The 27,328-nt window shown below is 32.7% G+C and overlaps 3 protein-coding genes and 1 long non-coding RNA gene across 4 annotated transcripts; all 4 read left to right on the top strand.

Moving 5' to 3' along the window:
• Nucleotides 1-1,120: 1,120 nt before the first annotated feature.
• LOC107776757 (uncharacterized) lies at nucleotides 1,121-9,568 on the top strand. The gene is made up of 3 exons (XM_075219315.1): nucleotides 1,121-1,240; nucleotides 4,515-5,470; nucleotides 9,454-9,568. Exons 1-3 carry the CDS (start codon nucleotides 1,121-1,123, stop codon nucleotides 9,566-9,568), a joined length of 1,191 nt encoding a protein of 396 aa, XP_075075416.1.
• Nucleotides 9,569-9,759: 191 nt separating this feature from the next.
• On the top strand, nucleotides 9,760-10,251 carry LOC142162715 (uncharacterized). Its single transcript, XM_075219311.1, has one exon. The coding sequence runs from the start codon at nucleotides 9,760-9,762 to the stop codon at nucleotides 10,249-10,251; it is 492 nt and encodes a 163-aa protein (XP_075075412.1).
• A 3,163-nt stretch (nucleotides 10,252-13,414) lies between these two features.
• On the top strand, nucleotides 13,415-21,758 carry LOC107776755 (ATP-dependent zinc metalloprotease FTSH 4, mitochondrial). The gene is made up of 7 exons (XM_075250735.1): nucleotides 13,415-13,833; nucleotides 14,425-14,512; nucleotides 15,893-16,156; nucleotides 16,297-16,542; nucleotides 16,637-16,761; nucleotides 18,932-19,408; nucleotides 20,458-21,758. Exons 1-7 carry the CDS (start codon nucleotides 13,807-13,809, stop codon nucleotides 21,391-21,393), a joined length of 2,163 nt encoding a protein of 720 aa, XP_075106836.1. The 5' UTR covers nucleotides 13,415-13,806; the 3' UTR covers nucleotides 21,394-21,758.
• Nucleotides 21,759-25,623: 3,865 nt separating this feature from the next.
• On the top strand, nucleotides 25,624-27,100 carry LOC107776758 (uncharacterized). The gene is made up of 3 exons (XR_001646044.2): nucleotides 25,624-25,758; nucleotides 25,907-25,969; nucleotides 26,869-27,100. It is a non-coding gene; the product is annotated as an uncharacterized LOC107776758 (long non-coding RNA).
• The last annotated feature ends 228 nt before the right edge of the window (nucleotides 27,101-27,328 follow it).

Genomic DNA, 27,328 nt, shown 5'->3' with positions numbered 1-27,328 from the left:
GATGTTGTAAAGAGTTTTTTTCAATGGGGCGGAATTAACAAAGTTTTACACCTCTTCTTGCCTCGTTCTTCTACCTAAAGTTGATAACCCCAGTTCTTTCAGTGAAATGAGACCTATTAACCTCAATAATGTTTCTAATAAAGTTATTTCCAAAATTATGAGTACTAGATTGACTTCATTGTTATGCAGAATCACTTCAGAAAACCAAACTGGTTTCATCCAAGGAAGATCTATTACAGAGAATGTGTTACTGGCTCAGGAGATTATTCATAATATGGCAAGAAATGTTGTCATAAAAGATGGATATGTCCATGTCATAGAATAGATTAATTGATACAGTATTTTTTATGGTTGTTCTGAGGAAGCTCGATTTCTCAGAAAATTTGTTAGACCTCGTGTGGAGATCTATTTTCAATGTGTGGTATTCTGTGCTTATTAATGGAGCTAGAAACTAGGGGTTTAAAGCAAGGAAACCTTTTGTCGCCAGCTCTATTTATCCTTGGAGATGAGGTGTTATCCAAGATGCTCAACCAATTATCATAAATCTAACATTTTATGATTTTTAGTATGTCGCGTCATGAACCTCAATTAACGCATCTGGATTATGCAGATGATGTCATGATATTTTATTGAGGTAGAAAAAGATCCTTAGAGTTCGTCGTCAACTCCAAAACTATGAGCAGTGCTTCGGCCAGTTAATTAATGTTGAGAAAAGTTTTTTCTTAATGAATCCAAAGGCTAGCTCTGGTGGTATTCAGGGCATGGAGATAACAAGATATAGAAATACTAGTTTTCTTATAACATATTTGGAGTGCCCATTATATGTTGGAAGACAGAAAATTGCTTATTTTGGTGACATGGTGCACTAGATTGTCAAGAATTCTACAAGGTGACAAGGAAAGCTATTATCAGATGGGGGGAAAAGCTATATTGGTCAAACATGTTCTTCAATCTCAATCCATTTATTTGTTGGCAGCTTTTGAACCTCCCAAAGTAGTCCTCAAGAAGGTTGAAATTTATATGGTTCTAGGGTACATATGAGGGAAAACATAGTTATCACTGGGCTTCATGGGCCAAAATGTGTTTTCCTACCGAGGAAAGAAGTTTGGGATTTAGGAAAATGGTGGATATCAGTGAGAGCTTGACGATGAATGGGTGGTGGATGTTTAGAAATAATTCATCTTTGTGGTCATCTTTTGTTAAATTCAAATATTGCAGCTTCGTCTCTCCGGTGGCTGTGGTATGCAAGCCTACATAGTCTCTAGCTTGGAGATCGATGATCAAGGTAAGAGAAAAGGTTGAGAATAACCTATTATGGAGGATACATACCGGTAATATTAAGTTATGGTAGGATAACTGTTCAAATATGGGGCTATAGCTCAAATTATTCATGTGGAAGAATACCAGTAGGATAAGATGAACAATCTTCAGAACAAAAAATAATATTTGACGCTAATATATTTGAACAAATAAAAGAAAAAGAATTGGATCTAAGCATAGACAAAATATTAGAAGTACCAACAATAAAGAATTGGTTTAAAAAACAGAAAGAAGAATATTATGTAGTAAGCCAAAGAGAACATATAATAGATTGTAAATACATCAAAGGTAAAGCACAAATACCAATTTTAAATAAAAGACTACTAAACAAAGAAATACAAGATATAAAAGCAAAAAATCCAATAAAATATGTACACCTAGGAGGAACGGAGATCCTAATAAAAGCATGTTTTAGGGAAGGAATAGATACCCCTATAGAAATATACTTGGCAGATGATAGAATTGTACAACCTATAGAAAAGAGTATAATAAGTGCCGTAAGAGGTAACTTAATATACCAAAAATTTAAATTTATAGTAAGTGCTAACTACTCAGTAGCAGTAGATGATAAAAATATAGATAAATCATTAGTACTATACTGGAAAATGTCTGGAATAGAATTAGCACCAGGAAGTAAAATATTCACAGCAAGATGTAAAAATCTATATGTCTTAACAACAAAACATAAGATAACAGCTAAAAATAAAATAAATAAAATAAAAATAGAAAATCCATTCGAAAGAATAGTATCAGTTATAGACAACAATGATTACAGTTATACGGAAATGGACATGGATGAAGATTTAGAAATAGTAAAAGAAAGATTAAGCACGTCAAAACGAATAAATAATGAAATACCAGAAACGTCATCAAGAATAAGTACATCAAGAAGTACATCAAGAAGAATAAATTATACCACTCCACAAAAATTAATAGAACAAAAAATAGAAGAAATAAACTCACACCATTATTATATAACAGGAATAATGGACCAAAGAAAATATTTAATACTAATAAATACAGGGCAGGAAGAGAATTATGTTATAAGAGAATTAATACCAGAACAAGAGATAGTAACAATAGAACAGCAAAATTCAGAACTACCAAAAGCGTTAAGAAAAAACGAAGAAAAAACTGAAAAAGAATTAATTATTGGAGGAATACCAATATTAATAAATTTTAAAATATATCAAGGCGATAAAAACATTACACTAGGAATAAAATGGTTAGAAAAAGTCAAACCATATAAGTTAGAAGATAGGCAATTAACAATAAGTTATGAAAACAAGAAAATAATAATAAAAAGAACCTTAATATAATGCCAAAAATATATATACTTGCCAAAATAATAGTAGAAGGATATTATAATAGATATTATACACCTATGATGGATACAGGAGCAGAAGCTAACATGTGTAGACATAATTGTTTACCAGAAAGTAAATGGGAAAAGCTAAAAACCCCTATAGTAGTAACAGGATTCAATAATGAGGGAAGTATGATAACATACAAAGCAAGAAATATAAAAATACAAATATGGGATAAAATATTAACCATAGAAGAAATATATAGTTATGAATTCACAAATAAAGATATATTATTAGGAATGCCATTTTTAGATAAATTATACTCACATATTATAACAAAAACACATTGGTGGTTTACTACCCCGTGTAAACAAAAATTAGGAGCAAAAAGAGTAAATAATAAAGTAAGAAAAACAACACCCTGGATTAAAGGAAGTGAAAAGATTACCCAAAAATTAGAAAATGTAATACAAAGTAACCATAATATAGAAATAATCATTTTCTCAATAAATAAAATAAAATTACTACAAGATAAATTAGAATTACTATATAATGATAATCCACTCCGAGGATGGGAAAAACATAAAACAAAAATAAAGATTGAACTAATAGATGAAAATAGCATAATAACACAAAAACCTTTAAAATACAATTTTAATGATTTAACAGAATTTAAAATGCATATAAAGGAATTATTAGACAATAAGTACATACAAGAAAGTAATAGTAAACATACTAGCCCGGCATTTATAGTAAATAAACATAGTGAGCAAAAACGAGGAAAAAGTCGTATGGTTATAGATTATAGAAACTTAAATGCAAAAACAAAAACATATAATTATCCGATACCAAATAAAATACTAAAAATCAGACAAATACAAGGATATAACTATTTTAGTAAATTTGACTGTAAATCGGGATTTTACCATTTAAAACTAGAAGATGAATCTAAAAAGTTAACAGCATTTACAGTACCACAAGGATTTTACGAATGGAACGTATTACCTTTTGGATATAAAAATGCACCAGGTAGGTATCAACATTTTATGGATAATTACTTCAACCAATTAGAAAATTGTATAATATATATAGATGATATATTGCTATATTCTAGAATAGAGAACGAACATATAAAACTACTAGAAAAATTCATACACATTGTAGAAATATCAGGAATAAGTTTAAGTAAAAAGAAAGCAGAAGTAATGAAAAATCAAATAGAATTTTTAGGTATACAAATAGATAAAAACGGAATAAAAATGCAAAACCATATAGTACAAAAAATAATTAATTTAAATGAAACACTTGATACAAAAAAGAAGTTACAATCATTTTTAGGATTGGTTAACCAAGTAAGAGAATATATTCCTAAATTAGCAGAAAATTTAAAACCATTACAGAAAAAATTTAAAAAGGATGTAGAATATCATTTTGATGAAAAAGATAAAATATATATACAGAAAATAAAAAATATGTGTAAAAAATTACCAAAACTATATTTTCCAGATGAAAAGAAACAGTTCACATATATTGTAGAAACTGATTCTAGTGATCACAGCTATGGAGGAGTTCTAAAATATAAATATGATAATGAAAAAATTGAACACCATTGTAGATATTATTCAGGATCATACACGGAACCACAAATTAAATGGGAAATAAATAGGAAAGAACTATTTGGATTATATAAATGTTTATTAGCATTTGAACCATATATTGTTTATAACAAGTTTATTGTAAGAACAGATAACACACAAGTAAAATGGTGGATAACACGGAAAGTACAAGATTCAGTAACTACAAAGGAAATAAGAAGACTTGTATTAAATATACAGAATTTTACATTTACAATTGAAGTAATAAGAACTGACAAAAATGTTATTGCAGATTACTTATCAAGACAAAGGTACTCAAACTGATGAGAACCAAGAACCAAAAGATATATTTACAATCCTTACTACTCTATCCTTACAGATGGAGAGTATGAGAAAAAGATTACAACAGCTAGAAAGTCAGCAGCATGACTATAAAAATGCGGAGCTAAGTCGATCGGAAGACTCTAAACTTCCAGAGGTAGAAGGAGACGTTGGGAAACTCCATAAAACCCATGACAAAGTTTGTTTAACTACAGCTGCAGGCACAAGCAAACAAGTTAACAAGAAGCTACATACCAATGTAAACCTAAACAGCGTATTTGATAAGCCATTTACATCAAAAAAGCCAAAAGAAGCAATAGTTATAACCCCACAAATTACAACCTATGCTAATAGCCTACACCACAACAAAAGGGTATATAACCATATTACCCAAACGTATATTGAGAATATATATAAAATTCAGACATTTCTGAACCTAAACCCCAGATCAACTACTACTTCTGATCCAACACAGGATTATGTAACCCAAAAACTACAGGGATATAATAGGCTAATAGCCCAACCAAAAACAAAGGCCAACCTAGTAAAAACATGTTACAACTACGGACTACTTAGCACTGTATATACCCACGACGGAGAAGAAATAATTGGAATACCAGAACTATACAAAGCATTTGTCACTTTCAAAAGAATTACAAAGTGTAACTTATTCTTCATCAAATTCTATACAACACCAGCTGAAATACTATATGATGAAATAAAACCCATTATACAAGTGATAAAGATAGGACTAACACGAGATATGATAATACCTGAAGAAATAGAGCGACAACCGGAGATACAGAAAATGGAGATACCAAGTTTCTATGCCAACAAAAGAATAATTGGTATAGCAACTATTATTCAAGAACTAGCTAACAATTATCTACAAGGAAATGCTATCTGGAGCTATTATTCCAGAGACCAGTTAATGATATATGCCAACTCAAAAGAACTACGACAAGGAGATATGGATGAAGTCCAGAAATGGATTTTATCATTATTAAAGCCAGAAATGCAACCAACTACCAGAGCATTGAAAAAAGAATTTATTTCAAACGAGTTATTGACAAGATACTGCAAACTAGTGGGACACAAATATCCAGACCACATATGTTCAAAGTGCAACGGAGATGATAACTATGTACCAGAAGTCCAACTAGAATGAAGGTATCAGCAAGAAGACAAATGAAGGAAACAGCTATTGAAAACAAATAATGTAAAGGGTCGAGTCATGTAAAAAAGTCGTAAAGTAAGAGTCATAATCATGAACAGTAAAGGTCGTTCATGAATAGTAAGAGTCATGTAAAAAAGTCGTAAAGTAAATAGTAAGAGTCATAATCATGAACAGTAAAGGTCGTTCATGAATAGTAAGAGTCATTTGTGAACAGTAGGAGTCGTTTTAATTTTCTATATATAGAATGTAAATCCGAGGAAGAAGGGACATCCTCATACTCACCTTCTCTCTCTTATCTTCTCTCAATAAAATATCTGATTATATACAAACTTCTGAAAGTTATGGAGCATTCAAACGAGTTACAAAACCAGGTAAGTTTATTCATAATCATGTTTAACTAAACTCTTATATTCCTTATAATCTCTTGAATATCATAATTGTTTATCATGTTATAATACTGTTATAAAGAACATCTTGAGAAAGTTTGCCTGTCTAATAATGCTGAGAGTAGTTAAGCCCAGACTATGTCATCCTAAAGTGGAAACCAGTAGGCAAGGAAGCCGTTTAGGGAAGTACACAGAGTTGAGGCGCTGTTAGGGTAAATGATTGAAGCATGAAAAACATGGTAGTGACCAGAAAAGATTGTTCAGTATAACTTATTAAAATATGATAAACTCTATGATAAACAAAGAGGTTAGAGGGAATATGTTTAGTAAACACATGATAAGGATAAATAGTAAATCTGAATGAACAACCACACTTATTTATTAGAAGAAAATATTGACTACAAAATACTTATATTATATATCTTTAACAGACTTAATAGCGATGTTAAAAGAAAAATTTATGATATTTTAGTTACTTTTGAAATAATATATGTAATGGAACAAGCATTTACAGAACTAATTGTATCACAATAAATAGATATATTAGATCTATATGAATTAGATTTGTATTCAGATTAATGATCACATATCAAGTTAATAAAATCTGTTTATAAATGAAACATAACACTTTTCATTACATAAGATTCTATAACACCCAGAAATGGAAACTGCTTAAAAATCTCAGTAACATAAATAGAAAAATAGATTGTGTTAAACACAATATTAAAACCTGCAAATACATAATTAAATATAATAGATTACGTAATAAAGCTTTATTAACTATAGAAAAAGAAATTGAATTCTATGAAAATAATCTTGAAAGTTATCAACACAGAAAAGAAATAAACCTGAGAAATATAGAAACCATGGATATATGTATCAACAGGTATACATCTCAGTATTAAAGATAAAAAAAAAATAAAGATGACCCCCCCAAATCCAAATTGGTATCAGAGCTATGGAAAACAAACATTTATATTAAGAACCAAATCATGAAAAATAACACTGACATTAATAGTACAAACCCGCAAAACAATGAAACAATTAAAATAACTAAGAAATCGCAGAAAATTAGAAAGAAACTAAAGAAACTATACATAGAATATGAATACTTAAGTATCACAAAAATGAACAAAGCTATGCTGTCTAAATTAATCGATATAATATCTAAAACAGAATATAAATATGTTTGTTATCTAAAAGATAAAAGATGAATAAGGAAGAATTCGCACTAGAAGAGAAAACATATGAGAATCCAGAAGGATTAAAAATAACAATAATATTTTCCAACTTAGGAAGAAGATACAAAAAAAAGGAAATAACCTAAACTTAATGTTAGAAAAAGAAACTGTAAAACTAGAAGATAGTTTAACCGCCATGGTTAGAATAACAAAAGAAAACGAAGAAATAGATAGAAAACGAGAGATTAAAGAAATACAACAGCAAGCTAAAGAAAAAATACAACAGATAGAGGAAGTAAAAAACACTAAAATAATAGAATTAGAAAAAGAATTAGAGATGCTAAAACAGATATATGCAAATAAACTAAAAGAAAAGGAAAAACGTAAAGAAGAAGAACAAGAACTAAAACTAACAAATGAGATAGAAAAGTTCAAATTACAGTTAGAAGAAGTACAGGAGAGTCCATCAAAAATAAGTATAAACGAAATAAATGAACAAAGTGATAAAGACACAGAACTAGGAGAAAATTATTCAGAAACAAGTGAAACATACACAGAACTTATAGAAAAACATAAAAGATAAAAATAAACCAGAAATAAATACAGGAGATATGAACGAGGATAAACCAAACACATCAGGAGTAAAAAATCCAAAACAATTAAACCCAACCTATTACAGAGTAAGTTATGATGCATATGATAGAAACAAAACATTATGGGATAAAAGGTTAAATAAGAAATGGGCACCAAGACAGATAACTGAACAATATAATTTTTTAGATCTAGATTGTGTAGCAGATATAAATAAAACAATACAATTATGGATAGGATATATCTCAAAACAACTAATAGATAATAAAATAGCAATAGCGAAAACACCAGGATATATAGAAAGAACATTAATAGGAACTGTAAAATTATGATTACAAAACTTATCAAGCGAAAGCTTAGACACATTAAGAAGTAATAAGAAACTTGACGGTACAACTACAACAACAGTTACAGATATATTAAATAAATATGAAATAGCAATAAGAAATGAATTTAGTAGTATGACAACAGAAGTAGAAGAACAAAATAAAGAAAAAATTACAAATAGGAATTTAATGACAAAATTAGCAATATGTAATATGTGTTATATAGATGAATATACTTGTGCATTTAGAGACTATTATTATAAAGGAACATATAGTCCGGATGAAAGTAAAGAGATAAGAAAATTATATTTTACAAAATTGCCAGAACCCTTTAGCTCAAAAATAATAAAAAATTGGAACGAAGCAGGACTAGCAGATACATTAGGAGCAAGGATAAAATTTCTACAAAACTGGTTTATAGAATTATGTGAAAAATATAAAGAAAACATGAAAATGGAAAAAATATTAGTAAAAAATTTGGCATGTTGCAAAAGTAGAATAGCACCCCAATTTGGCTGCACAGATAAATATTACAAAAAGAAGGAAAGAAAAAGAAATTTAAATCAAAATATTCAAAATATAAATATAGGAAACCAACAGGAAGATATTATGTAAAAAATTATAAACATAAAAAACCATATAGGAAAAAGAAAAAACTAACAGAATGTACTTGCTATAATTGTGGAAAGCTAGGACACTTAGCCAAAGATTGTAAATTACCAAAAAACCCAAAGAAGAAACAAATTACCGAAATACTGATAGATAATGATAAATATACACAAATAGAATATGTAGATTATGAATTAAGCAGTGAAGACAGCATATATGAAATATCAGAAAACGAGTTCTCTGAAAATGAAAAGAAAATAAACGAAGATATAGAGGAATCAGATGAAGAAAATTATGACTGAGAAAGATATACTAATCGCAAATGGGAGATTGACCACATGTACTGTCCTGGGTTCCAAGTTGAACAAGTTCAGTCTTTCCTTATCCATTGGAGACCAAAGCTGTCCAGATTTGCCCATTTGGATCCCTAATGATAGTGAAACATTTACTACATCTTCTGATTGAAATTTGGCTAGGCAGAGTAGAGAGAGAAGTCAGATTTTATTAAGAGGATATGGAATAAATACCTCCCATTTAAAACTTCTTTTCTTATGTGGAGGATACTTTATGAAAAATTGCCTTTTAATGATATTCTTGTAAAGTTTGGACATATGTATGTGTCTAAATATTTTTGTTGTAGAAGCTCACAAGGGGAAACATTAAATCATATTTTCATGGGGGGTAATATAGCTGCTATGACATGGAAAATATTTGGTAGCTCTTTAGGTGTTAGATGGGATGATATACCAACTTGAACTATGATGCTTAGGTGGTGGAGTACCAAACCAAAAAATATGGTCGATCAGACTCTTCTATAAGTCACTCCTATGGTTATATGTTGGAAAATTTGGAAGGCAAGGTGCGCAATAAGATATAGAGATGCAAGAGCATATGTGAAAAGAATTTATTACCAGGCTCACTCCAAAATTGAGCGCCTTTTAGTTAAATGGGAAAATCCCCTGATTCATGGATAAAAATAAATACCGATGAGAGTAAAAATGTGAAAGGATATTCTAGCTCAGGAAGAATTTGCAGGGACCATAGTGGTAATATGATCGTGGCTTTTGTTTCTTCATTGGGGATGACTAGTAGCAATATGGCAGAGGCAAGAGCTGTGCTTTTTGGACTGCATTGGTATGTGCTGAGTGGCTATTCCCAGTTAATTCTCGAATGTGATTCTTTGCTAGTCGTGAAGATGTTGAAAGGAGTTAACAAAGTGCCATGGCAAATGCACGGTGTCATGTCATTAGAGAAGCCAAAAGCCTTGTCAACCAGATTAATATTAATTGCAGAATTCAACATTGCTTTAGGGGGGGCTAATCAAGTTGCCAACACGTTGGCTAAATGGAGCATTGATAAGACAGATGCGGTATTCACTTCTTCTTCTGATTTGCCGCATGGTGCTAAAGGACCTTATAGATTGGACATGGCTGGTTAAGGATCCGACATAAGAACTTTTATTTATAAAGTTAAGTTGCCCTTTTTGTAAGCTATAAAGGTTTTATTTTTTTTGTATGTGTAAGGACCTATTTTTTGTAAGGGACTGAGATTGGGTAATCCAAAATCCTGAAAATTAGAATTGTAGATGTTTTATCCTCTTTCTAATTATGTAATTTTTATTATAACAGGAATGAAAGGACCACGCCACCAAACGGCGCAATTTCATTTTAGAAAAACATATAAAGTTATCCAAGGATTGTAATTTTATAAGGATTAATATGTAGGGATTAGTAAAATAGAAATAATTTTTATTGGATATTTGATCAACTGAATTAAAAATCTAAATATATGATGAATTAAACAACACGTATTTTCATATATATAATATTCTTCATTTAACTAGTAACCGTATTGCCATTTAAAATAGTCTCATGTATAAGATATAAAACACCCTCCTTAAGATTTACTGATATGGTACACTTGTAGTTCAGTCCTCTTTAACTGAAACGTAATCATCTTCAACTTTAAATGCAATAACACAGTACTCCAGTGCTGGTATGCCGTTCATGTTCTCCGCTGGTATCAGAGTATTTTAACAAGTTCGTCTATCGGCTTTGTAAACAGATACAAGTTTAAGTGGCCAAACTGGTTGAAGATGAAGATGATTACGTTGATATACCGTTCATGTTCTCCGATCTAGTTTATTGCCGATCAAAAAAGTGAAGCGCCTGTACTTTTCTATGAATCTTTGTATGGTGGTCTAAATGAGGAGATGATTATTGGGGAGAAGGAATGAAGGAGAATTTTCAAGAGAGGCATTTAAATGACAATATATAGAGAAATTTTGTCGACGAATAATTTTGAAGTTTTTCCAGTTGTATTCCCACTGTGATATGGGAGAAGAGGAGAAGGATAAAGAATTTCAAAGTTTGATAAATTAATTCTTATAAAATGGGACACACTAATTATATGTGTCAAACAATAAAAAGCTTAACATGTGATGCGTCATCTTTGTCGGCGCAATTAATGATCACACTTTAATAGAGGTATTTATAATATTCAATTTATCAAGTAGTAGTGTTCAAATAGGAAAGTTGCAAGTTCGTCTATCGACTTTATAAATGGATGCAAGTTTAAGTAGCCGGCCACGAGGCCATTTAGCCTTTTTAAAATGTTTAAGAGAAACAAATGATAGTATGAGTAATATAGACCTTTCGATATTTTCTTTTTTTATAATTTTATTTTTAGGCTTTTTCGTATATATACCATATATGAAACTATATTACCAAGTATGTTCATAGTTTTCTTATTACCTTTCATGCTAATAGTATTTCTACCTAATATATACAATGCATTAAATAAGGAATCACTGTAGCTTTATGATTCCTTATTTTGCGCGCTAAAAAAGGGGAATTAAATATTTTCCAGATCTTCCCCAACGCAAATCACGCACATTCCATAATTATCGTCGGCTTCACTCTGATCTTCCACAACACAGAACAAGATTTTCCATAATCTGTTTTTGCGATACACTTTGTTTCCAGAAATTCTCTCTACATCTCTCTCTATTTCTCAATCGCAAATTTCTATAATACAAAGCAAATGAAAAGAGAGCAGCAATTCCACCATTGACAGCCATTAAAAAGCTTGAAAGCTTTGAATTCAAATTTGGGTTTTCAAAAATCATTATTTGTTTGGATTGGGTGTTGTTGAAATAATCGGGAATATGGTTTGGAGTTTATATCTCAATTTTGAGGGGTTTTGGTGAAGATTAGACTTGGTTTTAACTGAATTTCAGATTGAAAGAAGAAGAAGAAGAAGAAGAAGAAGAAGAAGAAGAAAACATATTGGAAAAATTATAGATAAATTGTAGATAAATTGTAGACTGTTGTTTATTTATTTATCTTTTATTCATTTTCCTATTGTATGAAAGTTGAACAACATTGTATAAAAATTGTATTAAAGTGGATGATTTAGTATTGTTTTGGACAAAAATATGTATAAAAAATGGGAAACATATATTTCAGGGGAAGCATGTCGATTCCAAATATGTACCCAGTTTGTAGATATTTTGTAGATAAATTGTAGATTATTTGTATTCTGATTGTAGATGCTTTATTTTCTGTTTTCACAAATAAAAACGGCTAAAATTTCTACAAATCTTCTGAAAAAACGCAATTATGTCGAAAATCCCAATTAAACTACAATCGAATGGGAATTGGGATATTAAAATTCAATGTACCCAGTTTGTAGATATTTTGTAGATAAATTGTAGATTATTTGTATTCTGATTGTAGATGCTTTGTTTTCTGTTTACACAAATAAAAAACGACTAAAACTTCTACAAATCTTCTGCAAAAAACAGTCTACAATTTATCTACAATTACTGCAATATAATGTATGTCATATCTTCTTCTTCTTCTTCTTCTTCTTCTTCTTCTTCTTCTTCTTCTTCTTCTTCTTCTTCTTCTTCTTCTTCTTCTTCTTCTGCTTCTTCTTCTTCTTCGACGAGTTTCAATCTGAAATTAAACCAAAACCAAGTCTAAATCTTCACCAAAACCCCTCAAAATTAAGATATAAACTCCAAAAAATATTCCCAATTATTTACAACAACACCCAATCAAAACAAATAATGATTTTTGAAAACCCAAATTTGAATTCAAAGTTTTTTAGTGGTTGTCAATGGTGGAATTGCTGCTCTCTTGTCTCTTTGAAGGTTTGTTCTTCTTCATTGAGAAAATTTGAAGCTGAAGGTAAATGTGTGTATGAACTTTGAAGATTTGACTTCAAATTTGACTGGTTTTAGAAGAAAAAACTTGAAATTGGACGTTAATGGAGGGTGTTACATATGTTTCTCTGGTTTTAGTAGAGAGAATAATGAGTTTGAAACGTGGGTGTGTGGAGATACGTGGGTGAGGGTGTGAGTTTGGGAAAGAGAAACGTGGGGGTGGGGATTTTGAGGAATATACGGTAGCGTTAATTAAGAAGTGATATACGGTACATTAATTGTACACCGTTAAAACACATTATGGTATAAAATTGATAATTAGGTATACTAAATATAATTAAATCAAACCTTAAACATTGAGGGTAATATAGTTTCTATATGGAATAGGAATATAAAAATTCCTTTTATTCCCGGAGACCTTTCATGACTTGACCTCTTCCCGGATACAATAAATTCTAGAGGTGCTCTTTGACGCACGGTGCACAAAGGTAGCACCATTACCCCCTCCAAATTCAATCTTTTCCTCTACCCTTTCTGAGATATTTCCAAAAAAATTGTTTCTTTTCTTTTCCATCCCAAAAATTGTTCAATTACTTATTTATTTTTATTTACCAGTAGCAATAAATATTTAAAGTATTTCTCTGGGAAGAAAAAAAAAATCAACTTCCCCTTTCCCCTGTCTCTCTCCATTTTCGATCACCAAAACATTTCACAACAATTTCAGTAGAAGCACCAAGAAACTAGATAAAAAAGAAGAGGAGGAAGGTTTTGAGAGAAAGGTGAAAAGGGGTTCAAGAAAAGATCAAATCTTTATTGCTCTTAGAGATGGCTTTAATGCGCCTTCTCAGACAGGTCACATCTTTCACTCTTATCTCAAGATTTTATCTCAAAGATTTAATCTTTGATTAGTTTTATTTAATTTTTATTGGGTTTATTGATGATTGGAGATTTATTGGTGTGTTGGGACTTGGGTCATAAAAACCCTAATCTTGGTACTTGTAGGCAAAAATTGGATTTTTGGGAGTAATTAGCTCTTCTTAAATTGGGTTTGCTCTTTTTCTTTCCCTGATTACAGTTATAGGGTATTAATGATGTTTTTTTTTAGGCTAAAGCTTGTGTAGCTTTATTTGCTCGTTGTTATATTGGGTTATGAAACTGAAAGATTGGATCTTTATGTGTAAAATTAGCTTATCTTGCTCCATGTGATAGCTTTACAGATATCCATGTTACACACTTACTATGTTGGTTCAGTATCAGTGTTAGTTAAAGAAAAAAAAAGAGATCTTTTCTCAGCTGCTTAAATGGTAAAAGTTGTGTGGTGTAGTTTTTTTCCCTTACACTGCTTGTTTTCTGTACAAAGGCTTGCGTAATCTTCGTTTTGGTATGATGGGTTTTTTCCTTGCTCTCCTCTTTTATTCATTGAATTGTACTTTTGTTATTCAGGTTGAAAGGCAGCAATCTCAACTAAGGCAGCTAAACTATTTTCTCAATAGAACCTATCTTACCTCTGGAAAGGCTATAGGAGGTGGAGGTATGTCCTAAACATTTTTGTACTCATGAAGTGGAGGCGTGTTTCTTCTTCTTGTTTTTTTTTTCCTTTCTTTTTGTAGATATTATAGTGGTTGATGGTTGAGAAATTAAACAAAAAAATGGAATGGTTGAGTTCATGGAATTATTACTTGTTGTATGTATATATTTTTAGATAGATGTTTGTTGTATCAAAAAGTCGGGCCTCTATATTTTTTTAGACTGCACTATGGACATACCTACAATGTATGGAACACTATAAATAATGCGGGTAACTGTTGCCCGCTCTTTTCTCACCCTCTACGTCATGCTAGATTGGGTTTTACTAACGATTTAGGCAAAACTAATCAAAAAGAGGTTTTATCTTTTACATTCAAAATTGATATACATTTAAAAAAATACCAAAGCAAACAGTACAATTTCCAAATAATAGTCTTCAAGGGAGGTTGAGAATAGCAGATCTAGAATTTAGCTGCAATGCACAAATAGACCATAGTAGAATATGAAACAGAGCAGATAGCAATTGAGGTCAAGAAGTGAGAAACTGTAATAATGAAGATATCGTTGACAATGTTTGGTAGGTAGAAGAGTGGGATAGGAGATGTGGGTAACGTATGTATGAAAGGGATATAAGATTTTGTTAAGATGGGAATAGTATTTACCTTATATCAACCTGTCTAAACTGCTTTGAGATAAAGAATTCTTGCAGTTCATACTTATTTAAAAAGTAATAATTGGTGCTGCACGATATTTCAAAAGTAAGATTTCTGGTGAAATCTCTCTATAGTGTCGGCCTCCTCTTTTGTGTTTGCTGAGAAGAATTTTTATTTTGTACTCGAAATCGTTATGATATGAAAATGGATAACGTCTTTGGTACCTAAGTTTCATGGTGTTTGTGCTGCCTAAATTGCCTTCATAAGATCTTTTTTGTGCTTACAAGAGAAAGTTTAAACTCATTTTATGAGTAATATGACTTTCTAGTATGAAACTTGCTATCTCTTGGGTTCTGTGAAATATATTTGTTAGTATGTTTCCTGGTCTTGTGAACGTTTGAGCAAATGAAGAGCTTATCGCCTAATATGTTAAGCCTCTGCATCTTTTGGCAAATTGCAGACAACTAGTCGACATTAAGACCTTCTGACAGCTTGTTGGTAGAGTAAAATGTACATTGAAATATTGCAAGTAAAATGTTTAAATTCCGAAAGACGCTTCTGGCTTCTTCTGGTTGCTTCACCTTTTCTCAATGTTTGGCTTGACCTTTTGCTTCATGTTTTATTAAGAGATGTACAGTTATGCAATAGATGTTCTTTTGAAAGTATAATTACCTTACTTTTATCTGGGAAAAGCATGTTGTAATCCTCCCGTGTGTCCCTTCATTGTGCAGTACATGGAGCTGCAAGAACCAAGGGAAGGTTTCGATCAAGTTATGTGGGCAGCCTAGCCCGTCGAGTACGTGAAACAGAAGAAGCTACTGATGCGGCGTATCTCAGAGAGCTATATCATAAGAACGATCCAGAGGCAGTCATAAGGTTGTTTGAAGGTCAACCTTCACTTCATTCTAATCCAGCAGCACTCTCGGAGTATGTTAAGGCGCTGGTTAAGGTTGATAGACTAGATGAAAGTGAGCTGCTCCGGACATTGCAGAGAGGTGAGACCTAATAAGAAAGTTTGTCTCTCATTAGCTTGGGCTGTCAAGTTGGCTGAATTAGTTTTCTTACATACTCGATACTAAGGCTTTTGATAAGTTGATTGTAGGTTCTAATTAGTGTCTGACTAGAGGTCTTTCAGGGATTGGTGGTACTGCTAGCTCTCATGCGGAAGAAGCAAATTTAGGAGCTCTGTCAGCTTTTAGAAATGTTGGGAAAGCTATGAAGGATGGTGTGCTTGGTACTGCCAATGCTCCTATACATATGGTGGCTGTTGAAGGGGCTCATTTCAAAGAACAGTTGTGGCGTACATTCCGTGCTCTTGGTTTGGCCTTTCTCTTGATTTCAGGTGTTGGTGCGCTCATTGAAGATAGAGGAATCAGCAAAGGTATACAAGCTTTGTAATTTTTACTGGTTTTTGTTCAGGTGAATTTGATTGTAAGTAGAAGTTCTTTTTTTGTTAATGATGTTTACTACCTCAGGACTTGGTCTAAATGAGGAAGTGCAGCCGACTATGGAAACCAATACAAGATTTGCTGATGTGAAGGGTGTTGATGAGGCGAAAGGGGAGCTGGAAGAGATTGTGCACTATCTTCGAGACCCTAAGGTGAGTTAATATGGGAGGTATTTGCAATAACCACTAACGCATATATTCTCCTGTCGGAATGAAAATTAAATTCTAAATTTTATCTTTTGTGTCAAAGACCATGTAAGTGAGCAAAGATAATGCTGGATGGCATGAGAGTGCTCTGATATTACATATGAGGTTTTATTCATGGAGGAACAATAATAGATATTTATCTTTTCTGACTGTGTTTTAGCTAGATCTGTTTTAAGTTAATCTGCTCCTCTTCCCAACAAAAGTTCAATGAAAGAGAGCAAAGGAAGATGGAAATGACCTGAGAATCTGACAGGGATACATGTAACCTGAGAACGTCAGTTATGTTTTGCTAGTTATATGTACCGACTTTACATATTCCCTTTTCTTAATTAAAAACTTAAATAGGGAAGTTGGCAGCAAGCGCTTCCTCCCTTTGTGTCAGGAAAACAATCTGAAAAGTTTATTATTTGTTAATTATATCCACACTATGTTAGGTATTGAGGCAAGAAAGGCAAGGATAGAAGGAGAAACCACAATACCATTATATGGGCTATTTCTCTTGGGTTCATACGTAGCCTCTGATCATTCAATTCTTCAGTTGGATTTCCATATGCTTGAATACTGAAGATTTTGGTTATCTGAAATGGCTCCTAATTCTGATCAAAACAAGGTTACAATTGGTTGGTGATGGAATTGGGGTATCCTTCCAATATCCAAATATCCATGTTCCGAATCATGCGTTCTTTTATTTTTATGACCGATAAATCCTGGTGAGTTAGCTGGCCCACATGTTCAAAACTCGGGGGAGTATGCCATCATTACATACACATCCTTGAGGCTTGTATCGAAATATATGGGAGGACTCCTATTGTGCGGTTAGTTGCTTAGATTAATGATTCTGTGCCGAACCAAAGATTTGGTGCATTATACGTTTGGAAAATCAGTTACCATGCTCTACAGGCTGAATCTGATAAACCTGTTCCACTCTAATTTGGCTACCAGTAATTCAGTTATGTGAAACTGTTAGGAGCGCGAGACTACAAATTAGCCAGGAGATTTGCTAGTACTAGACTTTGCCTTTGGCTGCAAGGAAGAGAAAAAGTAAAGTGACGTGAGAGCGTCACCAGCTTGGCTACCGTATATTATGATAACATGGAGGCAATTCATAGAACATCCTTGCTGCTGCTAGGGCTGGGGAAGTTGACGAACAAACCCAATGAGGGTAGAACATGAAGCGAAGTATCTAACAGGTTCTTAAGCTTCTAATTCTGCTTAAATAGTTGTTGCTAATCGTGGCATCCAAGGGTGTGGCCTAGTGGTCAATACATTTGGAATGGACCATGACAGACTAGGTTTCAAATCCTAGCAAAGTAAAAACACGCCAGATGAATGCTTTCCATCTGTCTAAGTCTTGGTGGATAGAGTAAGCTGGTACTTGCGATGGTGGTAGATAGCGGGTAGTCTGGTTAATTAGTTGAGGTGCGCGCAAAAGTGGCCCAGACCACTGCCATTTAAAGAAAATAGTTGTAGCCGAGTGTGGGTTGGCAGCTTCAGTTAATTAGAGAGAAGTATTTGTTACTGTTCTATCTGCTTGGGAGTTGAACGAGTTCGGACTGCCACATAGGTTAGCTTCATGGGGACTCGGGTGAAAGTTAGATTAATTGGTTAGTTTGGCAGTTTTGTTAGCTTTTTTTTTTTTTTAAAATGAAAATATAATTAAAACCAAAACCAAGCATGACCAATCTTACTGATAAGGACCTACCTAATTCAAGCTAACTACAATCATGATCACATCTCTGCTGGTAAATTTCGCTTGTCACTGCGGCAGTGCCCCTATGGAGTAAAAGAGGAGATAAACTAGTATTTTGAAAGGCTTTCCAACCTCTCCAATTCACCTTTCTTTAACTTCTCTGGAATGAAAGTTAGTAACTATTCTGATTTTTGCTCATGTTGCAATTTGCATCATACCAAAGTTTCTGAGCTGTTGGCTAATATATGACTTTCTACTTTGGTTGGTAATTTGATTATGACTTAATTTTGCAACATCTTATTAAATCTTACTTTGTTTAATTTTTTCTGTTTACCATCGTCATTTTTGCTCGATCTTGATGATTTTTTTTTTCTATGCCGTGAGGCAGTTGTTTTTACAAGTGCTTATTTTGACATTTTGTTGAAGCGATTCACTCGTCTTGGTGGCAAGCTCCCAAAGGGCGTGTTACTTGTTGGTCCACCTGGAACTGGTAAGACCATGTTGGCAAGAGCCATAGCAGGAGAAGCTGGGGTTCCCTTTTTCTCGTGCAGTGGCAGTGAATTTGAGGAAATGTTTGTTGGTGTTGGAGCTCGGAGAGTAAGAGACCTTTTTGCAGCTGCTAAGAAACGATCACCGTGCATTATATTCATTGATGAAATTGATGCCATTGGAGGTAGCCGTAACCCAAAGGACCAGCAATATATGAGGATGACTTTGAATCAGTTGCTTGTTGAGCTGGATGGTTTCAAACAGAACGATGGAATCATTGTGATTGCGGCCACTAACTTCCCTGAGTCATTGGATAAGGCACTGGTGAGACCTGGACGTTTTGATCGCAACATTGTTGTCCCAAATCCTGATGTTGAAGGTCGGAAGCAGATTCTGGAATCTCACATGTCAAAGGTATTTTTTCTGAAAACTGGGGCATCTCCTGGTGACCCTGCAGTTTCCAGGTCATTGTTCTCACGAATTGTTGGTAGTGATCCGAGGCTATTGTAATGCTTATTTAATAGCTGATAGATTTTCCTTATGTCTATATCTCTTTTAGCAATTTAGATTAGAAATTCATTATGCATGTGCACCGTCGTCTTTCTTCCTCTTTATTTTTTCTATTGGTGAATCTCTTTTTCATTGACCTATATTGTGAATCAAACTATTTATAAACAAGATGCCAACTGAAATTAGTTTGTCCTGGTACACTTAAATTTTCCCTACTCGTAATGGTCTCCCATTGTAGGTGTCTTGCCTTGTGGCATTTTTGACCTCACATTTTACTTGGATATTGATTGTGAGTGGCTACTGTTTATTTATGTGGTGTTAAATCTCTTTTTGTTGTAGACTTAACAACAACAACAACAACCACCCAGTATATCCCCACATGTGGGGTCTGGGAGGGTAGGATGTACGCAGCCTTACCCCTACCCTGGAAGGGTAGAGAGGCTGTTTCCGTTAGACCCTCAGTTTTTTGTTGTAGACTTAATAAAATAAAAACTTTTTTTGGTTTCCCACCCTGGAAGGGCAGAGAGGCTGTTTGGGATAGACCCTCAGTTTTTTGTTGTAGACTTAATAAAATAAAAACTTCTTTTTTGGTTTCCCACCCGGTATTCGGTATCCGCATTGAGCCTCGACTAATCCGGATTGGCCCGTGTAAGGCCCATTTACGGGAGAAGGGTGCTCCCTATCATGAATATTTTTTTATCCAGGGCTCGATCCCAAAATCTCTGGTTAAGGGTGGAGGGATCCCCTCCATCCACCACAACCCTTGCTGGTAAAATAATAACTTTGTTACCATGTCAAACTGGAGTTGGCAGCTCGAACACATTCCACCATGAGTGGTTTATTTTGACAATCTCTCTTTTGGATAGCTAAACCGCACATGCAACTGCAATTTTAAAGGGTTTAATTTAGCATCATTTCTAATCTGCGTGTCTAAAATGTTTCCTATCTGACAGGTTGTTAAGGCCGATGATGCGGACCTTATGATCATTGCTAGAGGGACTCCTGGATTTTCTGGTGCTGACCTTGCCAATTTGGTTAACATTGCTGCTGTGAAGGCTGCAATGGATGGTGCCAAAGCTGTAAGCTTGGCTGATCTAGAGTATGCTAAGGACAAGATCATGATGGGAAGTGAGCGCAAATCAGCTTTCATATCCAAAGAGACGAAAAAGCTTACCGCCTACCATGAAGGTGGCCATGCTCTTGTGGCTATTCATACTGATGGGGCTCTTCCAGTTCACAAGGCAACCATTGTTCCACGTGGTATGGCTCTCGGTATGGTTGCTCAATTGCCTGAGAAGGATGAGACTAGTATGTCCCGTAAGCAGATGCTTGCTCGGCTTGATGTTGCTATGGGTGGGCGAGTCGCTGAAGAGCTCATTTTCGGAGAAAGTGAAGTAACTTCTGGTCCATCTAGCGATCTCCAGCAAGCAACCAATCTCGCCAGGGCCATGGTTACCAAGTGGGGCATGAGCAAAGAAGTTGGGCTCGTCACCCACAACTATGACGATAATGGGAAGAGTATGAGCACTGAAACGAGGCTTCTCATTGAGAAGGAAGTAAGAGAATTACTTGAAAGGGCTTACAACAATGCAAAAACGATTCTGACCACCCACAACAAAGAGCTTCATGCCCTTGCCAATGCATTACTTGAGCAGGAAACACTGACTGGAAACCAGATAAAGGCCCTGCTTACACAGGTCAATTCTCAACATACACAACAGCAGCAACCTCAATTAGTGACTGAGGAGAGCACATCACCATCCAATCCAGCTCCTCCGTCAAGTCCAACTGCAGCAGCTGCTGCTGCGGCCGCTGCTGCAGCAGCCGGCGCTGCAGCTGCGGCCACTGCCGCAGCCAAAACCAAAGGCATTGCTCCTGTAGGACCTTAGTATGGTAACTTATTGGTAGTTTTTGTCAATCCAATGTGCATATAGGGGATCATTTTCATTCCACCCTTTTCATTGTTGAGTTACTATCAAGGAGGTGATTAATGCATGGAGGTGAGTTTAGAGGTCAATGGAAATAGTAACAGATAAATTGGCAAATTCATGTTGTCTAAGTGTATGTCATATTTAGTTGTCCTAAGGCCTCTTTCTTTTGGTGTTATAAAGCCACTTAGCTGACCTTGCAGATCTTAACTTTAAGTATCAGCATACTCATTTACTTGCCAATTTGAGCTGGATATTTTTCATGAGTATATTGTAAAATTTCGCAGTGTCAGAACTTAATAGTTTTCCAATAATGCATTTACTCGTTACCTGCTTTTTCTTTTGGCTTTGGAAAGCCTGTGCGGAAGTCTTATGTATTTTTTTTATTGTGACATAATTATCATTTGAGGAGTGACGATTTTTTTTTCGTTAATGGTTTTTCTAACAGTTTTTTTTAGTTGTCTGTAGTCTTTAAAAAACTGATTTATGATACAAGTTTTATGTAGTTTTAAATTTGTTAAAAGAAAAAGTTTAAGGAATCAAATCTTAAATCAGCATCAAAATAAGAAGCTATTATACTATCAACTCTTTCAAGTTTTATGTAAACTTTTCACTTTGGTTCAAAACATTATCTTATGTTGCATTTAAAAATTAAATCGCAATGATATATTAACAGTATGATGTGATAATGGACAGATTATCCATTGAAATGATTAATGAGAATAGACTAAAAAGTAGTTTAAAAACTCTATAATTGAGCTGTTCTTAGACGCATTATATTTTATACACCAGAAAAGGTTGACTGTCAAAATAAAAACATTAATGGTAAAGATTTTTAACTTAAAAATTGAACTATATAAGAAAGAATAATATGAAGTTTATTTGTTGAAAGAAAGAAAATCTATACATGGACATGCATATTATGTGAGAGTGTTTGTATTCGAGCTTCTCTTTTGATCTTTAAACTATAATTTTATGCTTTAAAATAAACCTAAGTATGGGATGTAAACTATATATATATCGAAAATATGGTAAAAAATAGGGTGCCTCATTTAACCTATACCCATTTTTTAAAAACTTTTAACTTGTACCCACTTTTTAAATAACTTCAGCCCCTTTCTCCTCCTCCTTCTAACTTTTACCTTTTATGTAGTACGTATTTATTTTTGGTGCTCAGCACACATGAAACAATTTATGTTTGCTTTAAATGTACATCTAAATTTTGTAATATAATACCTTTGAAGTTGTTGTTCTACTCATAATAAGAATTTATGCTGAATACTCTTGTATATTGATAGTTCTTTATATTTATCAGGTAGGTTTAGAAGGGAATTTGTTTAAAATAAAATTTGAATTCAAGAGTATTAATAATTCAGTAAGCAAGAAATAACTGGAGTTTAAAATTACAAAACGAAAGACAAAAAAGCAGAAGATGAAGAAGAAAGCAAAGACCTGGAACACACAAGCACTAGAAAGAAAAGAGACTAAATAACTTCAGCTCTCGACAGTTACAAAACAAAAACTTCAGCTCTAGAGCTGAAGTTATTTAGTTCTCTTTTCTTTCTAGTTGATCAACCGCGAAACACCAAAAACAGTAGTGATTGCCTCAGACTTCAGCTCTAGAGCTGAAGTTTCCCAGTTACAATACAAAAGTTTCATCTCTAGAGCTGAAGTTTCCTAGTTACAACACAAAAACTCCAGCTCTAGAGCTGAAGTTCAACAGTTACAAAACAAAAACTTCAGCTCTAGAGTTGAACTTCAGGCCCGTCTATTAGAATGTTGAAGTTTTGCGTGATTGTCTTTGCTACTTCAGTCCCGTATGCTGAAGTTATGCGAAAAAGCGGGTACGCTTGCAATTTTTTTTGCAAAGCGGGCACAAGTTAAAACGTAACGCAAAAAACGGGTATAAATGCACATGCCCAGAAAATATGTAAGCACGTTAAGCTTTTTTTTAAAGATTGTAACAAAGCTATCGAAAGAATGATAGGTATCTCCATATCAGTTACCAGAATAAGGTTATTAATTGTGTAAAAAAAAAAAAAAAAAAAAAAGGTTATTAATTGTGAAGCATGAAAATTAATTTTCAAATTAAAGAACATATCAAGATAATTTTGAAAATTGGGAGAGTCTCTTGTTTTTCCCTATTACTATTAAATGGTACGCGCGTTGTGCGTGTATCTTGTCTAAATGAGTAAAAAAAATTTAAAAATTATATAAATATTTTGCTTAAAATTATATTTGAGTTATAAAAGTAAAATATGAATTTTGGAAATGAAGAACATTGATTCTATATAACCATTCAATATGGGGAGAAACGACCACATAAAAGTCCTCATTCATGGTCATTATATTGAAAAAAATAATTCATTCAATATACAAAAACTAAACTATACTAATTTATTATGATTAAATGATAAACTAACGTAAAATTATAAATTAATTAACTTTAATTCAGTAATAGTAAGAAATAAAGACATGTTTCACAAATATAATATGTGCCGTAATATTATAAAGCATATAATTTTTATGCTTAATTACCATATTTATATAGATAGCTACAAAAATGAAGTTCTTGTGTATATATAAATGAAACCAATTGCGTATTATATTTCTATTTATATATTCTATTTGTATTATATTAAGTTATTTTTATTGTAAAGGACCTTGTCTATTATTTCTTTTAGAGTTCTAGAATAATATGAAATAGTATTAGTTTAAAACAACATGGATCCTTTCCTATTTGAGGTAAAATCTCAATTGAATTTAAACTCCTAAATATTAGGGCTAATTCAATAAGGAAAGACTTAATAACCAAAATTTAGTAGATTTTAAAGTTTTAAATATTAGAAAAATAACTTAAATTATTATTTTGTTTAATGTGATATATGTTTTAAAAGGTGAAAGAACAAACGGTATTTTTCTAAAAGTGTTCGTGATTTAATATAGTATATAGATAGATATTGATATCTATCTAAATTACGATTTTGTCTTTTGGAATGCATATTGCACGTGTAGGTTAGCGGGTACAATTTTTTTTATAAAATTAATAAATATTATCAACATATTTGATTATAAACTAATAAAGAAATAATTCCAGAAAAAATGATAAAGATCGATGTTATTTTGTGACTCAGTGGGTTCAAAGCATAAAAGGAATCTTGTTATGCTATACAGTAATTAAATGAAAAATATTTTCTTTTTCTTTTCCTCTTTCGATACTTTTCTCTTATTCTCCAACTTTCTCCTCATATGTTTTCATAATTTTATTGAACCAAATGAATTATGTAAGTCATTAGCTCGCTTTCAAAAGCTTTTCTAGTGTACGGTAGATAAAGAAACAACTCCTTTTTTTAATGTTAGTGTCATAAATATTGTCTAAATATTTTTATTGCATGCAATTCTAAAATACTGTGCATAGCCTTCAGTAGAAAGTTTACCTAATATATGACAAACAAAATAATTAACGAAATAAGTGCAATAAAATATAGCGCATAATTATTGTCTAAAATATGACTCCAAAAATATAGAAAAGAAGCAATTTTAATTATTATGGTCACCCTTTTTTCTACTAATATACTTGAAGTCGATCAATCTATCAATTCATTTTAAAAAATAAAGTCCTATTAACAAACAAAAAAAAAGATAGTTAATTGTAACTAATGAATCTGTACATTATGTCAAGCACATAAAAAAATATAATTACTAAAAACAACTAATGTTAATTCAGAAATAAACTTGACTCACCACCCACTCAGTCGTTCCATCAACGAACCAACAAATTACAACAAAACTTGTATAAGAATATAAAGACTTCCTCTATTCTGCTTAACATACAAATCTTACCAGTGGCGAAGCAAAATTTTAATCGGGGGGAGGGGGCAAAATATAAAGAAATTGTAACACTCCTCAAATTTATAAAAGCTCCGAGACACGCTAACTATAGAACTAAATTATTACTATTTTATTATTTTTATCTTGCATATATATATAATTGGATATACAATTAGGAAAATATTAATAGTTTTAATATTGTATATTAAAGGTGGGTATCATTAATTATTAGTTAAGTTAACAAAAAAAAGAAAACAAAGAAAAAAAAGGGAAAACAAAACAAAAAAAGGGGAGCACGTGCCTTAGCCCATAAAGGGCTGTGGAATGCAAGACTTTAAGCAGTCTTATATTAAAAAAAAAAAAAAAAAGACGGAACGCAGCTTTATACCAAAAAACAAAAACAGAACGTTGTTCTTTTACGCAACAATCGCAAGGCACGTTGGAACGAAAAGAAAATTCTAGGGTTCTATACAAATCACTAATTCTTGAACTCAGGTATATAAAATTCGCTATTGTCAATTACTCTATAATAGTAATAGGTAAGAATAGAATAGTTAATTCTCTTCTTTCTCTATATCAATAGTAAAGTCCCGTGTTTAGGTGCGAAACTTTAAAATTAATTAAAATGCATTGGTTGTTGTAGAATCGATTGTTTGACTGGTGTCAATTGAACAAGGGCCTACGTATTGGTTCGAGAAGTTTTGAGGTTAGTTGATATAACTCTTTACCAAAGTGGTTTAACTCACAAAAATATGCATACAAGGTGTTTGATGAATTGGCTAAAAGAGTGAATATATACTTAATTGAAGTGAGTGAGTTCCTATTAGCTTAGAATTATTTTAGTTAAAGTTAGATGATTTATTTTGATATATGTGCATAAATTTTCAGATTTTTATATTATTCTTATATGCCATTTTCATGTTGAAAATTCATGAAAAAGCAAGAATATTTAGAAATAATTTTGAATGTTTTATTTCATTCTTATGTCATACCTTACATTTAAGAATTCTAGAATAAGTATGTTTGAAAGATTTAGACTTGAAAAGTCACAAGAAAAAGTTTTAGAAAGAAAAGATTTTTGGGAGTATCCCTTATTCTGAGAAGGGGTTATCGTCCAGGACGAGGGTCCTGACTAAGACGTTGACTTACTGAAACTATTTGTGCCAAAGTAGGGAGCACACGAGCCTAGGGTCTCGTTGCTGAGAATTTACTTATCCATGCTAAGGTATGATACATGAGCGCTGAGAACCATGAAGCGAGTGACACCTCGTGGATTGGGCCTATTCGATCAGGTTGGGATCGAACCCGTGCCGATCACACGGTGACTAAGACGGAATTAAGTCAGGATAGTTGGAACTCCCAAAGTATAAAGAAAAGTATTTTTTTGAAAAAAAAAGAATTTCTTTTAGAATATTCATAAACTGCTAGTATGCAATTATTTTAGAATTATTCTTATAAGCTTTTTGTTTTACATGCATTTAGAACCTTTGTTCGTAATGTATATGTTAGTAAAGTTTCTCCCCCTGTTGTTGAGACTCACTGAGTACAATGGATGGTACTGATGTTCTCTTTTGGGAACTTACGTTGGTCTACGATACAACGTAGGAACCTATTTTGCAGGCGAGCAGGCTACGGGTTAGGACTTCCTTCTCTTCTAGTGCTATTGGTGAGCTCCGCTTTTGTTCGTGGAGTATTCCTTTGAGTCATCTTTATTTAGTTATTTCTTTGTTTACTTAGAGAACTGGCCAGGCCTCATGTCCTGAGCAGTGCATCAGTTTATCAGTAGAGGCTTCATAAACATAGTCATTGAGTTAAGATTCATATGTTTTTTATAATAACTTAGCAGTAATTCAGTAGTTACTATGAATAAAGTTTTGGAGTTGATTTATTTAAATATTTAAATTAATCAAAAGTATTTGGTTAGAGTATTGCCTTGATGCATGTAAACTTTAGAGTTATAATAGATTTGATAAGCAGAGATGGTTCGCTCGGTCATGTTTAGTGATCGAGTGTCAGTCCCCGCTTGTTCAAAAAAATGGGTCGTGACAGAAATAAACTCACCAAG

Source organism: Nicotiana tabacum, chromosome 1 (assembly GCF_000715075.1).
Source record: "Nicotiana tabacum cultivar K326 chromosome 1, ASM71507v2, whole genome shotgun sequence".
Lineage (NCBI taxonomy): Eukaryota > Viridiplantae > Streptophyta > Magnoliopsida > Solanales > Solanaceae > Nicotiana > Nicotiana tabacum.
Note: the sequence above shows the minus strand (reverse complement) of the source record. Positions and strands in the feature narration are given on the sequence as shown.